This window comes from Hipposideros armiger, unplaced genomic scaffold (assembly GCF_001890085.2).
Source record: "Hipposideros armiger isolate ML-2016 unplaced genomic scaffold, ASM189008v1 scaffold_283, whole genome shotgun sequence".
Lineage (NCBI taxonomy): Eukaryota > Metazoa > Chordata > Mammalia > Chiroptera > Hipposideridae > Hipposideros > Hipposideros armiger.
The window spans coordinates 1386796-1402185 of record NW_017731633.1 but is presented as its reverse complement, the minus strand read 5'-3'; the positions used below and the strand labels follow the sequence as shown (position 1 = coordinate 1402185).

The 15390-nt window shown below is 54.1% G+C and overlaps 2 protein-coding genes across 8 annotated transcripts in view; one reads left to right on the top strand and one right to left on the bottom strand.

The window, feature by feature from the left end:
- The first annotated feature begins 1018 nt into the window (after positions 1 to 1018).
- Positions 1019 to 6745, top strand: FUZ (fuzzy planar cell polarity protein). Of its 6 annotated transcripts, none has more exons than XM_019658309.1 (11): positions 1019 to 1091; positions 2386 to 2507; positions 2776 to 2860; positions 3032 to 3100; positions 3285 to 3389; positions 4087 to 4302; positions 4450 to 4545; positions 4871 to 4977; positions 5053 to 5117; positions 5196 to 5270; positions 6243 to 6717. In XM_019658309.1, the coding sequence occupies exons 2-11, from the start codon at positions 2425 to 2427 to the stop codon at positions 6467 to 6469; spliced, it is 1128 nt and encodes a 375-aa protein (XP_019513854.1). In that variant the 5' UTR covers positions 1019 to 1091; positions 2386 to 2424; the 3' UTR covers positions 6470 to 6717. The 6 variants fall into 6 exon arrangements, with proteins under 6 accessions (XP_019513854.1, XP_019513853.1, XP_019513851.1 ...); XM_019658308.1 differs by lacking the exon at positions 1019 to 1091 and adding an exon at positions 1660 to 1779; XM_019658306.1 differs by lacking the exon at positions 1019 to 1091 and adding an exon at positions 1764 to 1831.
- Positions 6505 to 15390, bottom strand: part of AP2A1 (adaptor related protein complex 2 subunit alpha 1) — a 35122-nt gene continuing 26236 nt past the window's right edge. The window contains exons 8-24 of one of the 2 annotated variants that reach the window (XM_019658301.1): positions 13357 to 13507; positions 12808 to 12976; positions 12513 to 12650; positions 12074 to 12256; positions 11509 to 11606; positions 11013 to 11244; positions 10726 to 10893; positions 10481 to 10644; positions 10104 to 10169; positions 9687 to 9743; positions 9498 to 9580; positions 9305 to 9394; positions 8046 to 8169; positions 7844 to 7960; positions 7659 to 7728; positions 7293 to 7427; positions 6505 to 6941 (exon numbers count right to left, since the gene is read on the bottom strand). In XM_019658301.1, coding sequence (XP_019513846.1) covers positions 6864 to 6941; positions 7293 to 7427; positions 7659 to 7728; positions 7844 to 7960; positions 8046 to 8169; positions 9305 to 9394; positions 9498 to 9580; positions 9687 to 9743; positions 10104 to 10169; positions 10481 to 10644; positions 10726 to 10893; positions 11013 to 11244; positions 11509 to 11606; positions 12074 to 12256; positions 12513 to 12650; positions 12808 to 12976; positions 13357 to 13507 — 2123 coding nt within the window. In that variant the 3' untranslated portion in view covers positions 6505 to 6863. The remainder of the gene's footprint in view (positions 6942 to 7292; positions 7428 to 7658; positions 7729 to 7843; positions 7961 to 8045; positions 8170 to 9304; positions 9395 to 9497; positions 9581 to 9686; positions 9744 to 10103; positions 10170 to 10480; positions 10645 to 10725; positions 10894 to 11012; positions 11245 to 11508; positions 11607 to 12073; positions 12257 to 12512; positions 12651 to 12807; positions 12977 to 13356; positions 13508 to 15390) is intronic. The other variant, XM_019658302.1, reaches the window with a different exon arrangement.

The window sequence follows — 15390 nt, the reverse complement described above, 5'->3', positions numbered from 1 at the left end:
TAGGAAAGTACAATAGAAATCCTTTATTATTTTTTTAATGGGAAGGCATCTAAGCAGACTTTTCCCACACATGATGGCAAAATAAACATCTGAAAACTGCTCATCTTCAATTACGAAGTGCTGATAGAAAGTCCAACGATATAGCATTTTACCTTTGTAATGTTAACTAATATTGGAAAAAGTAATGTCCATGAGGGAGGCTCAGTTGTAGTCTAGTGGGGGTGTAAATCAGGACAACTTGCTCCAGAGAAGTTTGGCAATGTATTTCAAGGTAAACGGGTACATTTCCTTTGCAAAAAGCGTATCCCCATATTGTAACATTTACCTTATCCGTTGCTTTTTTCTTTTATTTTCTTTGCTGAAGCCTCTTAAAGCAAATTCCCTTCATCATATCATTTTAACTCTACATGCTTAAGAGCCACCTCTAAAAAGTTATGGATCTTTTCTTACATAACCAATATGCCATTATCAGCACTAACAAAATTATTTCTTAGTATCATCTAACACTAAATCCATAATCAAACTTCCCCAATTCTCCCAAAATGTCTTTTTACAATTGCTTCATTTACATCAGGATCCAAACAAAGACCAAACATATTTAGACATTATATCTCAAATTTCTTTAAAGTAGCTCCCTCCTTTTTTATGCATGTAATTCAATTTTTAATAAAATTACAAGGAAGATTAAAGTGGAGAAAAGAAAAATGATCAACAGGTAAGATTAAAAAGGTACCTAAAATAAAAATCTGCCCTGTTACTTATAAGGAAACTGTTCTTTCAATAAGGTTAATGTACAATTAGTTGAATTAACTGATTTCTAAACATTTCCATTAATGTACTACAAATGGTAAAATAATTAGATATTTTAAACTGGACTTCAGCTTCTGGCATTATTGTAGGAGGACTCTTCAAGCATTTCCCCACCCACCCCCGCCAAAAAAATAAAAGACAGAACCAGAAGTTAACAAAAAAGAGTTAACAAAAAAGTGTTGGAATAGAACTGCCTGCGTAGAGAAGAAGCTGAATTGGCATTACCAAGAGCCTGAAGGCAGCTAAGCAAGTGCCTTCCAGGGCAGCTGAACTAGTTTCAGGTTGGTAATACTCCTGGCAATCTGTATAAGTAGAAGTACATACTCCCCGTAGATCTCAGATTAATATTGACACAGTGACCATATTTGGGAAAAACGTATGAATATTCCGTGTTAAATTGTCAACTTTCTATTTTTAAGGAAAGGATTTGGGGAGGAGTATTTTCATATTCTGCATGATACACTATCATGTATAAATTCATTACAAAAATAAAATTTTTATGATTCTGGAAAAATGAAGAATTTCATCTTTCTTTTTCTGTTAACAAAAACAACCATGTAATTTGGCGGGGTTACTAGGCAACGCTCGACGGACCAAACCATCCTCGAGGGAGAGGGGGAAGAGGGTTATTTTCCTCCATTTTGCTCTAGGGAAGGGTGCTCGGGATTCGTCATGAAGCCATCTTTGAACGGGGCACAGCTGTTTACAGCTTTAGGGTGGAAATGAGACTGAAAATGGTTACTAGGCAACACCTTGGCACCGTCGCCATCTTTGAATGGGGCACAGCTGTTTATCGATTTAGAACATAAAACATCCTACCCTGCCTGATGGTTGCTAGGCAACGCCCTGGCGTGGTCACTACCTTCAAGCCGGGCCCTTTATTCTCTTCATTAAATAAATGAAGCGAAATCACTTCAGGGAGAGACTATGAAGCTTTGCCAGTACAATTAGCCGCCATTTTTGTTAGAGGTATTGTAACTTCCGGCTGGAGCGGAAGAAACTAGAAGAGCGTTTGGAGGAGGTGCTGGAATAGGGAGTGAGGGTGGGTTTGAGTTGGATGAAAGCGGGAATCTTGTTTTCTTCCAATCAGCTTCCCATCACCCCTCCGGCGGCTTTGGACGGCAGCCCTACGTATTGTGACTACGGTCATGCTCCAAAGCCGGCACTAACCGAACCTACAAGGGGACTGGGGGGGGGGTTCGAAATGGGGGAGGAGGGGACGGAGGGCACCGTACATCTGCTGTGTCTCGCGGCCTCCAGCGGAGTCCCCCTGTTCTGCCGAAGCAGCCGCGGCGGCACCCCCGCCCGCCAGCAGGTGGGGCCCTGGAGCCTGCATCTCCGAAATAGAAGTGGGTTAGGAGCTTGGATTCTGGGTCTTCAAGGACGTAGCGGCTGGGGAAGTTTCAGAGTTGAGTTCAGAGGGCTGAGGGAGCAATGGAGCAATAACCCTTGTTCCCCGAAGAGAGGAGGGGCCAAGGGGCTCTAGAAAGTGGAGGGGGCTGGGCGCCTGGACTCTTGGGTCCCAAGGTGGAGGATATTGAGGGCTCCTATCTAATGTCCCCAACCTTTCCCCAGCTCCCGTTCTCTGTCATCGGCTCCCTGAATGGAGTCCACATGTTTGGGCAGAATCTCGAGGTGCAGCTGAGCTCTGCGAGGACCAAGGACACCACTGTGGTGTGGAAAAGCTTCCATGACAGGTCTCTAAGTGGTAGTTTGAAGCAGGGACAGGGCTCTGGTGATAGCCCTTGTTGAAGATACCCCAAGACCTTCCAGCTCTCCAAGGCCAGCTGTTTACATGGCTGTGGGATGTCTGACAAGCCAGTTATCCCCTCTGATCCCTGAATTTCTCTGTATGAGTGCTGGGGGAGGATGTAGCTGGCATCCAGGATCAAGTGCAAACTCTGCCATCCTCACTGCCCTGTTTCCCTGGCCTAGACTCATTCTTCCTTCTCACCTTTTTCACAGCATCACCCTCATTGTTCTGTCATCTGAGGAGGACACCTTGGAGCTGAAACTAGAGAGACTACTCCAGATGGTGTTTGGGGCTATGGTGAGATTCTCCAGCCCTCTTTCCCAAACCCAGGAATCTGAGCTCTCAGCATCCTTCTTCAGACTCTGGAGTCCAGATTCCCAGCCCCCTCCCCTCTCAGTCTGAGCCCCAGCCCCTCCCATCTCAGAACTAGTTGTCCAGGGTCTCTACTCTTTTATATGGTTCTTCTAGGTTCTTCTTGTGGGACTTGAAGAACTGACCAATATCCGCAACGTAGAGAGACTGAAGAAGGAGTTGAAGGTGAGGCCACTGATTTGGAAACTACAGTTCCCAGTAGCCCCCAGGACAGCCTAACTCTGTAGGTTCTTGGGGCAGTTTGGTCATCTGACCCTGGAGCTAGACCCAACTGGGCCAGTTTTCCCAGGGGGAGGCAGGAGTTCTGGGGCCCACCTGGTACTAGGCATCTCCCTCCTCCCTCTGCTAGGCCAGTTACCGCCTCATCGACAGCTTCCTGGGGGATTCAGAGCTCATCGGGGACCTGACTCAGTGTGTGGATTGCGTGATTCCTCCAGAGGGGTCCTTCTTTCAGGTATTGGAAATGTCCTTGGGACCTTTTAAACCTGTCCCTATGGCCCTATCTCAGACCTCATCCTCTTATCCCTGGACCATTGCCTCCACTTCTTTCCATTCTCTCAGCTTCCACACTTGGCCCCAGAAGGATCTTTATACACACAGAGCAGACCCTGCCCCTCCCCGGTCACAAACCTCTCATGGCTTTCCTCACTCCCAGGACAAGGTTCCAGCCCCTCATTCAGATGCCTCAGGGGTCCCACAAATCCCAACAACTTCCCAGCTTCCCTGCCTTGGCACATGCTGTTCTTTCTGCCCCTTGAATACCGCTCTTGTAGATTCACCTGGCATGGCTGCCTCCCAGCAATATGACTCTAGGCAGGTGACTTAATCTCTCTGAGCTTCAGTAGGTTGTTGATTGTGCCTACTTGGCACATAGTAGGACTCAATAAGCCATAGTTGCTGCTGTTATAATTATTCGCTATAGTAGTATGTGTTAGGAAGGGTTGCAGGCACCTTACCTGTTAATCTAACTTCACGATGTGACTTGGGGATTGTAACCACATGAGAAGGTGAAGGAACCCAGGCCCAGGGAGGGTGAAACACACGAGTATGGCCACCAGGCAAGCTTTGAATTGTATGCTGGGCTGTTCCCACTCCTCACCCACCTGGGAAGTCATTGCCACCCTTCCTTCTGCCTCCTCACTCGCTGTCAGCCTGCCTCCCTTATCCAGGAAGCCCTGTCTGGGTTCGCCGAGGCTGCGGACACGGCCTTCGTCAGCCTGATCGTGTCTGGCCGTGTGGTGGCAGCAACAGAGAGCTGGTGGCGGCTGGGGACACCAGAGGCCGTGCTACTCCCTTGGCTAGTGGGGTCCCTGCCCCCGCAGGCCGCTCGGGACTACCCAGTGTACCTGCCGCACGGGAGTCCCACGGTGAGTGGGTGGGGACGGCAGGGGGAAGGTGTGGGCCTCGGACACGTGTGCACGAAGGGGTGAGACCTAAAGGCCAAGCCGCGAGGAGGCGGGGCTTGCGATGGAAGGGGCGAAGCACCGTCCCGCCTACCCTGTGCCCCGCTTCAGGTCCCTCACCGGCTTCTGACCCTGACACTGCTGCCGGGCTTGGAGCTGTGTCTGCTTTGCGGGCCGCGCCCTCCCCTCAGCCAGCTGGAGCCACAGGTGAATTAGGGCCGTGTTCTGTTTTCCCCCTATTACACCTTCTACCCGCGAACACCGGCGCTTCTCTCACTACCCTGCCCTGGGAGTGCTCCCTCTACGCTGGACCCGGCCCTCTTGGACTGAGTTTCAATCACCTTCACCCCAGCTTGGCCCCTCTTTGGCTCTTACCCATCCTTCCAGGCCCCTATCCATCCACGATCCCCTCTGCCCTCCGCCCTTGTGGGACCCTCTCCTCCTCTCCTGTCCTCTCCCCTCCTCCAAGGCCACAACTCTTTCCCGTACCTTACCAACGGGCCCCGCCTCTCACTGACCACGCCCCCCGCAGCTTCTGGAGCGCTGGTGGCAGCCGCTGCTGGATCCACTGCGGGCCTGCCTGCCGCTGGGACCCCGAGCGCTGCCCGCTGGCTTCCCCCTGCACACGGACATCCTGGGGTAGGGCTCGGACGAGGGAGTGGGTTGGGGTTCTCATCCCCTTTTCCCTGGCCATAACAACCCTCTTCCCTACAGGCTGCTGCTCCTCCACCTGGAACTGAAGCGTTGCCTCTTCACTGTGGAGCCCTCAGGAGATAAAGGTAACTGAGGAGGAGGGTGGGACCAGGAGGGTCCTGGGCCCCAAAGGGGCTAGCTGTCGCCCTCTCTTTTCTCTCTAGAGCCTTCCCCTGAGCAGCGTCGGCGCCTCCTCCGCTCCTTCTACACCCTGGTCACTGCCATGCATTTTCCGCCAGGTTAGCAGTGGGCACAAGGTCCCCTTTGCACAGGCTGGGACACTGAGTCCCAGGTCACACAAGGTGGGAGTAAGAGGTGGGGCTGGAGAGACTAGTAGGACCCAGCATGCACTGGGCATGGCTCTCCTTGAGGCCTGGACATCCACACTGATGGGAAGGAAGGGACAGAGAGGTCCCAGCCTGGAGGTTACAGAATCTCCCAGGTAATCCTAATAGTTAACACTGAGACTTCATCTCTTACCAAGTGCTTTATATGTAATGACTCACCTCATCCTCACAGGTGAGGGTTCTGTTATCATTCCCAAATTACAGATGAGGAAACTGAAGCTTAGCTAATAAGTGGCAGAGACACGAGTCACACACAGGCGACCTGGCTCCTACATCCACATGCTCCGTTCTACTTCTTAAAGTATAGGCTTTACCAATAGTCTTGAGGTGGGTGGGTGGGGTTCCCCAAAGCCCAGATTAAGAAGGAAAAGTTGTCCTAGAACCCGAGGCCCCAGAGAGACAAGAGGATCTAGGGTGACGATACAACCCTGATGAATGTAGCAAAACGGTAAAGAGCTCCACCTGGGAGGGACAGACAAATGTCCCTTCCTAGCTGTTGACGCCACTCCTCTCTACCTGCTTCCCACCTGTAAAGTGGGGCAGGGTCCTTGGGGGCCCCCCAACCTGGAGCCCAATGCCTGGTGCCTGGTGAGCATCACCTGTGTGTTTACAATTTATGTGACTAAGCAGATTGCCTGGGGCTGCACACAGTATCCCCAGGAAAGAAGGGACTAAGGCTATGTAGAAAAAGGGGCAGCTGAGTCAGAAAGTCTGTGGCCTTTAGGTCACTGACAGCCAGATGGAGCCGTGAGACCCTTGCCTATTAGTCAAACTCAGGCCCCGGATGGGATAAGTTCCAGCAGGTTGGCAATCTAGTGGTCCAGACCCCACTGGTCACTTTAGCCCTTCCTGTCCTTCCTCCAGAGCCAGGCCAGCAGGAAGAGAAGGCAGAGGACGCAGCCCACCAGGCCCAGGTGCCGAGAGCCTGCTACCTGGTGTCAGGGACTGAGGAGCCGGGTACAGGATCGCGACTGGTGGCTCTGCAATTGGGGCCACGGCGTCTGCTGCTACTGCTGTCTGCTCAGAGTCCCACCCATGGGCTGCGGGGCCTGGCCACCCATACTCTGCATGCTCTTACCCCACTCCTGTGACCGCTGGGCGTGAGCAACAGACAGGGACTTGGGGCTGTTAGCGTCTCTCTGTTTATTCGTTCACAATAATACACAGCCCCTGGATGGGGAGGGGGTGGGGGGGCCACGACGGGGTAGGGTGGGAGGGGAAGAGGCACCTGCTTCCCTGGCCCCTCTCCCCTCTGTGCTTGGGGGGGACAGGGGGAGGGGGCTCCCCTTAACCCCCAGAATGTAAACAGCAGCAGATGAACAAAAATAAAAATACAAAAGGCCGGAGGAAGGTCCTAGGCATCCCCCTATCCTGGGGTCTTCCCTGTCACCAGCAGAGGTCCCCTCACTGCCCCATCCACCAAAGCTCCCTCAGTCCTAGGGGCTGCCTGGCACCGGTCACATCCCCAGGGGCACAGTCCAGGGCTCAGAACTGCTGGGCCAGCAGCTCACACAGGTGACGGGAGACGGGCTCCTTGCTGGTGCGCAGGGTCAGCCGGTACATCTAAAGGGAACATACAACGGGTAAGGGGACTCGGAGGAGGCAGATGGATGGGGCAGGCCAGGTAAGAGAGGATGAGCTCAGGGAGGGTGATACAGGGGAGACAAGATGAGAGAAAAAGGAGAAAGGGACCAGAAAGGTGATAGAAGGGACAGGAGGGGGTTATAAAAGCGATAGGGGAGACAAAGAGGTAAAGGATGAAAGATAAAAGAGGCCAAGAGGGTGGAGAAACAAAAATAAGGGTGGGAGGGCAGGGGAGAGGAAGACCAGAGCGGGAGGGGCAGGGGTTGATAATGCGGAAGAGGTAGGGAGTGATTCATCTGTCTTAGGTGGGCCTCCCAGACCCCGACTCACCTGAGCCTGGGCATTGGGCTCCAGCCGGAGCAGACAGCCCACCTGTAGGGCTTTAGTCTGGATGATTCCAGCCCCCACAAAGTTTTCAGGGTTGGGGTCCACGTTGTCCAGGAGAGCAGAGCCAAACCCCAGGAGCTGAGGAGGAAGTGGGGTAGCCATCAGAGGTGCCAGATCAGTTACCTCCCAGACAGTGGTATTACCGGTTCCTAAAACCCTTGGGAATGGGAACTGACCCCATTTTACAGATGGGAAAACAGAAGCTCAGAGAAGTTGAGTGGCCACTGCTCCTCAAATCACAGATTTAGGGAGAGGCAGGGCGGGGATGTCAGACCAGGGTCACCTCTCCTGTCCCACCCCTTCTCTCACCTTGGCCTTAGTGACTTCAGCATCCATGGGGTGGTTGGCTTTGAAGATTTTCTGTGCCTCCTGCTGGGGGCTGGGGACAGGTTCCAGTCAGGGACCTGGCAGCCCAGGCCCCACCCACCCTGAAGTGTGGCAGTGGCTGTGGCTCTGTCCGCTCCCCTCCCCCTCCCCGTCCCCATGCTGCTCACAGGCTCAGCTGCTTCCAACGCTGGAAGAAGTCCTGGGCCGCCATCTCTGTCGGCTGGAAGAACTTATTGATGGTCACTGGGAGCTTCAGGGTGAGGGACTGGGGGGCGCCTCCATACCTGGCAGGGGAGGAGGCAGGGCTCAGTCAGATCCCGCCTCTCACCCGGCAGCCCCACCCACCCGGTAGCAAGCCCACTGACTCACCGGAAGCGCACCGATAGGAGTGGTGGCGTCAAGAAGTCCCGCAGACACTCGATGTTGAGCACCTGCTGCACCTGCGCCCCACCGTCCACCTGTGCGGCCACACGCTTGGTCTGCACTGCCAGCTGTGCCCACCCGTTGTCAAGGAAGCCAAAACCAGGAGAAACAGCAGGGCCTTGGCCGTGAACCTCTGAGAGGCCCAGCTCTACCATCCGGGATTCATTCTACAAGGCCCAGCGCCAAAGTCCTTTCCTATGCTAAACCTTTGACCCACCCCCTAGGTGCCTCCTCTGGCCTCCCACAATGGGCTAGGTGACTCCATTATAGCATGTCACTTGGTTCTAAGGCAGAAGCCACTCTGGGTTTGAATCCCAGCTCTTACCACCTCAGTGGCTGTAGGCAAGTTGACCTCCCTTAGCCATCTGCAAAAGGCATCATGTCCTCCACAGGCAGTGATAATCCAGTACCAGTACTTGTCAGGGTGGTTGGCACATGTTAAGTGCGCAAGAATGGTGGCGACTAGTGTCATTATCACCATTTATTTATCAGCAACCAGAGGGTGAGTGGCTGGCCTTATGCATCTTTCACCCCTGCCTCTCCCATGCCCAGCACAGAACTGAGACTACAGGAGGCCGTTGGAAATGTTGACGAATGAAGCCAAGAACTGAAAAAAGTCCTCAAAGTTTTGGAGTCTAACCCCTGTAAATTCAGAGGAGTGAAAATGGAGGCCCAGAGACAGAGGCGACTGACATTGCTCAAGCACTTCCTTTATGCCAGCCATCCTTCCAGAGTTTTCCAAAGACACTGATCTTCAAAACCCTATGAGCTGGGAGAAGAGGGTCTACACTTCACAAAGGGGATAGGAAGATTCAGAGAGGCAAAGTGTCTGGCCCAGGTCACATAGGAGAGGGCCCTGGTCAGTACCAAGACCCCCAGGCCTGGCTCTCGAGTGCAGGAGGCACTGGAATCATGGGTGTGGAGCCTGACAGGGACAAACGGGCCCAGAGTAGCAGCGGTTCTGGAAGTAATGTCTCCTACACAACTATCGCAACACTTACTGTCATTTCCTGTCCTGAGGGGAAAAGACCCACCCCCGTCTTACAGATGACACTAAATCTCAAGAGAAGTAACATGAGTTCAAGCTGTCAAGTAAAAGGGCCAAACGGGTCAGGACCTGGGTCCATCTCCTTCCCAGTGGCCAGGAAGGCAGACCCAGAGGGGCGGGTCTGGAGCCAGGAGGCAGAGCCAGGCTTAGAGGATATGAGTCTGAAGGTCTCCGGGGTGGACTACAGTGGGTGAGAAGTTCTGGAACTGGACCGAGGTCTTGTTGCCATAGAAGAGATACATGCGGCCTGTGGTGATGGGAACAGGCAAGGCTCCATCAGAATTCCTATGACCCGCTCCCTACTTGCCACCCAAGCCGAAACCCCAACCCCACAGTCCCCTGGGACACACCCAAGTTCTGCCGGAACTCCGATTTGACTCCAATCTGCAGTAGCTGGTTCTCAAACAGGACCCCGTTGTTCTTGCACACGAACCTAGGTGGGGTTGTGGGGGGCTCAGGATGAGAGGGGTGCCTGTGTGGGCCCTGCTTTGTGTTCCCCACCTGTCCCGATGCCTGTCCCCGACCTCTTCCAGACTCACTTATTCAACAGTTCATCAACTTCCGGGATGGGCGGGCCGATGTCCTCAGAACCTGGGCTGCAGGTGGGGAAAAAAGTGAGATGAGATGAGGATTGGGGAGGCCAGAGGTAAAGTCCCAGAGCTAATAGAGGGAGACAGCAAGCCCTGAAAGGGCAGAACCCCAGAATCCACATACCCAGATTCCCTAATGAACCTCAAAGAACCCCACAATAAGTCTGGTGATTGCCTCTAATGGGATAAGGACCCTGGCATGTGCTGCCACCCCTGCCCCCCATATCGGAGGACCCTGACTTTCACTCCCTTCCAAGTTCTTGCCTCTACAGCTCATCAGGGACCCCTTGATGAACTCTCCCAGTCCCCTGACCCTCCCTAGGGACACAAGAGTTGGCCCCCCCAACCCCCTGAGGCCACCCTTACTCAGCAGCTGGAGCTGGGTCAGCCAGCAAACCCATGGGGCTCTCAGGGGCAGGCGGCTCCAGCTCGCTGGGCCATCCAATCCCAGAGCAGATAGAGAAGACAGGCGTGTCAGGCAGCCAATCCCAGACAGGCAGCAAGAGGGCCGAAGAGAGAGAAAGAGGGAGTAGGGAAAGAGAGAAGGAAGAGCAAGCTGAGACACGATGAAGGGAAAGGACAACAAAGGGTGGCCAGGGGCAGTTGAGAGTCCACAGTGGCCAGAGGGAGGGAGGAGGCCAGGAGAGGAGGCAGCCAGGGTGAACAGAGGCACAGGGACAGGGAGGAGCAAGTTGGGAGGGACAAAGGAAAAGGGACAGCCCAGGGCCCAAGGCGGATGGTACCTGAGGAAGGCCTCCTCCGGGGTGGGCCCCAGGCTGGGCTGGGGGGCTGGGCCATCAGAGAAGACATCTACCAGGAGGTTGCCTGCACCTGAGGGAGCCGCAGATGCCGCTGGGGGAGGGGCTGCCCGCAGCCCCAGGAGGTCGGCGGAGGGCGAGGGAGTCGACTGCAGAAAGTACAGGTAAAGGTGAGAAGAAGTACCACCCTTGCTGGACCCTGCCCGGTAGCCCAGTCCCAAGGGACTCACCACAGTGCTGGGGGTGGGCTCCACACCCCCATTGATGTCGTTACTGCTGGGGTCCCGCCGGCCATCATCCAGGGTGCTGCCGGCCCCTGGCCCCTTCTTGCGTTTCAGCTTGGCCAGGATGGACGACTCCCGCTCCGGGAAAGGCGGCATCTCCTCCAGCACGGTAGCCTGTGGGGTCAGGGGGCGCAAGCAGGTCAGGGACAGGTGTCAGCTCCAGTCACAAGAAGGAGAGGGAAGGAAAGGCGCAGAGGGCAAAAGAGGGGGCGTGTGGGGACGGGGACTCTGACCAGGACGTCAGTGCTGGCCACAGAGCTGAGGGTGAGGTACTCGACAGCACGCTGCTGCAGCTCCACATCGGCGTTGCGCAGCTGGGAGCCGGCTCGCAGCACGCCCTGGATGGTGGCCTTGGTTTCCGGGAAAAGGTTGATGAACTTGATATATGTGGACAGCAGCAGGGCCCTCGTTGCAACGCTGCACAGGTGGAACTTGGAGTGCAGCAGGGAGAACTGCACAGGGGGGCTGCGCAGGAAGGGGTGGGCGGGGTCAGCAGGCACCGGCTCCACCCACCTCTCTCCCAGAAACGCCCCCCGTGGCGAGGTGCCACCTCCTTTGGAGGGACCCCAGGCTGGCTCCAGGGCAGTGGCCATGGCAACGTTCTGTCCCAAAGGCTCCTGAAAGCTGGGTTCTGCCTTACCCCGCCAGGTGCTGGGCAAGAGGCTGAGAAGATGCCTGGGAGTCCCCACACCCTGGACCCTTTAGAAGTGCATGGATTCACCCCCTCACCTGGAGCGGGGGTCCCCGGCAATCAGGTTCCCAAACTCCCCAAGGATGTAGCCTCCGACCTTCACCATGTTCTCATGACAGGCTGGGGCCTGGAGCGCCTGGGAGTTAGGGACAGGGAGGGCAGGGATAACCATGAGTAGTGACACCCTGGCTCAGAAGCTCTCAGGTGTGCCAGGGGTGGTGGTGCTAAGCCCTTGACTCCTGTTAACTGTGGAACCCTCAGGACTCTGATGTGTGTGGGAGTATAGATGGGGAAACTGAGACACTGAGTGGGCACGTGACTGGCACGAGCTCACACAGGCAATAGAACAGGATGGAATGGGACCCCTTTTCTGAGGTAGAGTGGGAAACTGTTGGAACCTAGGAATCACTGACTGCACACTGGGTGTCCTGCTGACCCTCACACTGGCCCGTGAATGCCTGGTCCCCATGTCCTCTGGGAGGCTCAGGGATCACTGTGAGGAGGAAGAAGCAGGATGGTGGCCTGGGTTGGCTGGACACACAGCCCCAGCTGTCCTTGCTCTGCCTCGATGACCCTCATTGAGGGTGAAGTAGGGGTGCTGACCTCAAAGACCGTCTTGGCAGCATAGCCCTGGACATCATCACGGTTGGTGACGATCTGGAGCACACGGTACCACACCTCCTCACTCACATAGTCGCCCGCGATGCGGATGAGGTTGAGGATGGTGTCCACGTACCAGCTGTAGTCTACTGCATACTTCTCAGCCAGGATGGCCACCTTCAGGACCTGCCAGTCGAGAGGGAAGACGGACATGCATGTATGCATGAGCGTGTGCCCATGGGGGAGTCAGGTGTGACTCACCAGATCTGGGCTCACCAATGTCCCCATCTAGAGACCCAGGAGTCCAGCCCCCAGCCCCTTTTCCCTCTGACCCAAGTTTCCAGGCCCCCAGCACCTCCTCCCTCAGACCCAGGAGTACAGCTCCTAGGCCCCTCCTCCCTCAGACCCAGGAGTCCAGGCCCCCAGCCCTCCTAGGACTCACGATCTCTTCTCGGATGGCATAGTCGGCCGTCTCCAGGTACCGCAGCATCTCCGACACAATCTGCTTGGCATTGCTCCTGTCACACATGGCGTAGAGGAGGTCAGCCGCCCGCTGTCGCACACTGACGTCCCGCTCCGTCTGAGGGAAGAAAGCACACGGGGTGCGTTCTAGGCTCCGTGTGGCATAAAGCTGGTCATCCAGGGCCTCTGAGTCCCAGGCTTTCTTAAGGGGGTGGGGAAGACACAGGCTGAGTGGGTATGGAGAGCCTGGCCCAGAGCAGGCTCCGAGGTTGCACCTTGAGGGCATTGATGACAGTGTCGATGTGGGTCTTGACCGCCTCATGGGAGAATTCAGAGCTGGCCAGTGTGCACATGCTCTCCAGGGCCAGGTAGCGCAGGTTGGTCTCCCGGTGCTGCAGGAACTGGCCCAGCTGGTTACAGGCCCGCACCAGGAGGTTGGGCTCGCTGCCGGTGAGAAAGAGACGAGGACGTGAGGACGTGCAGGACTCGGGCCTGGCTAGAGCATCCCTCATCATCCTCAGGTCACAGGTCTTAACTCCTGCCCTCTGGCCCAGTCATGATCACTCCTATAGACCCAGACATCTGGGCTGTTGAGCCCAAATAAAGATAACCAGAAATTCTACTTCCCAGGAGGGGCCCAGCACCAACCTGGCAGGGTAACATTTCACACTTTCATCTTCCTCCTACCTTGAAGTCACAATTCCCAGACCCACTCTCCTAGGGCCCAGGAGTCCAGGCCCCCAGCCCCTCCTCCCTCAGACCCAGGAGTCCAGGCCCCCAGCCCCCATTTTCCTGGCCTACCCCCCCAACCCTCAGGTGGGCACCTGTCGTAGTGGATGATGAGGCTGATGGTCTCAAAGAGGATGGCATTCTTGGCGTTGGAGTGCTGGACCTTCTTGGACTTAGGTGGCTCCTGAGCTTTGTTGAGCACAGTCTCCAGACACTCCACCAGCCGCCCCTTCACAGCTGCATCCTCTGGGGAAATGGAGGGCATGACCCAGGCTGAGCTCTCTGTCAGCCCAGCTTACCTGCCAGGGGCAGGGGACATGCCACAGCTCCCACCTTCCACAGGAAGGGTGTGGGGGGGACCCTGCAGCTGTGGGTCAGGGTCTCTACTCCCTTAAGCGCTTCCCATGGCCCCAGGTGACCAAATGAGTTGGGAGAAGGCCGACAGAGGACCCGACTCCAGACCTGGGCTGTCATATGCTCCACTCTGACCCTGCTGGGCAAAAGGCTCCACCCCTGTGAGCCTCAGTTTCCCCTTCTGCAGCACCAATGCTCTAGGTTTCTCACAGGCAAAGAAAGCTACAGGAACCTTCTCCAGAGACACCCTGAAACCCAGGCCTTCCCAAGGAACAGTCTGAGTGCCTGAGACAGACAGATACCAACCAGAAGATCACACAAACCCTGATAACAGCCATCCCCTGGAATGTGAGGCAATACCATGTGGACAGAACAGCTGTCAAGTGTTCTGGCAAAAATATTGCACCCAAATCTATCAGGTAATTCATAGGATAGAGGAACAAACTAAAGGACACAGGCAGCATTCAGCCAAAATCTAGAATTTTGCAATGCAAAATTCTGGTTTCTTCAAAAGCAGGTAGTAGGGGGTCGGGTGATGGAGGGATTATTCCAGACTAAAAGAAAATGACAAAGACATAATCAGATTTCATTTGTAGTCTTAGATTGTACTATATACTTTTTAAGCTACAAAAATAATGCTATGGACAATTGGGGCAGTTTGGTGACTAGACAGCAAATGAGACTGTCATTTTGAATCTTCTGAGGTGTGATAAGGGCACAGTGGTTTTGTACGGTGTTCTTGGTCTTAGAAGACGTGGGCGGACATATTGCGGGGGGGGGGGGAGTGTTATGATGTCTACAATGTATCTTCAAGTAATTCAGCAACTGTATGTCTGAGAGGGAGCCAGCAAGGGCGCAAATACAGCCAAGTGCTAACAAGCTCCATGGGGCCTCGGAAGAGGGCATTTGGGCATTACTACACCGTACTCGCAAGTTATCTTTATATTTGAAATGTTTTACAATAAACAGCTGAGTGAAAACCAATATCCTGGAATAAAGGAGGTAAATCTTCCAGATTAAGAGAGTCTTACTAGAAATAATAATCATATTCGATACTTGTATCTTGATTAGATCCTAGTTTGACCTGATTGTGGAAGACATTTGGAGAAATTAGGAAAAACTGCAGTGGGGATCAGAGAACATTAGGGAATTGTTGTTAGTTTGAAGTGTGGGCGTAGAATTGCTGTTGTGAATAAAAATCACCAGTTTTGAGAAATGCATAGCAAAATATTTAAAGGCAAAACATCATGATGTCTGTAATTGATTTAAATATTTCAGGAATATATAACAAAATAAGAGCATGCATACAAGAAAGATGTGAAGTCTAGGTGATGAGTATTCTCTACTTGTTTGTATGTTGGAAATTTATAAAATTACTTGGAAATAAATTGGAGATATCCCCTCCCTGCCCAGCACTGTCTGCTTGGTGCCATAGCTGCAATTCCTACAACGCAGAGAGTCAGATTAGGTGAGGGTGCCTGCCTTGGGCACGTCTGAAAATTATGAGGTGGGACTTCTGAGATGAAAGTGGGCTCAGGTTCTACCCAAACTCTTCCTTACAACCTGAAAAAGAGGCCCAGAGAGGGCAAGAGGCTTTCCCAGGGCCACACAACAGAATTCATCACTGGCGGGCCAGCCAAGTGGCGCGTTGGTTAAGAGCTGGCTTGGGATGTCAGAGGACCCCGGTTCGGATCCCACATACGAGGGCCAGTGACACTGCCCTCTACAGCTAAGATGCTGAACAACAGATCAACTTGGAGCTGGGCTGCCCTGAG

What these genes read in the sequence shown, in the direction of transcription:
- FUZ (XM_019658303.1), top strand. Translation starts at nt 1,868, where the DNA reads ATGAAAGCGGGAATCTTGTTTTCTTCCAATCAGCTTCCCATCACCCCT. An exon ending in AGATGGTGTTTGGGGCTATG is followed by an intron (nt 2,861 to 3,031) that starts GTGAGATTCTCC and finishes TGGTTCTTCTAG; the next exon opens with GTTCTTCTTGTGGGACTTGA. An exon ending in TCAGCCAGCTGGAGCCACAG is followed by an intron (nt 4,546 to 4,870) that starts GTGAATTAGGGC and finishes CGCCCCCCGCAG; the next exon opens with CTTCTGGAGCGCTGGTGGCA.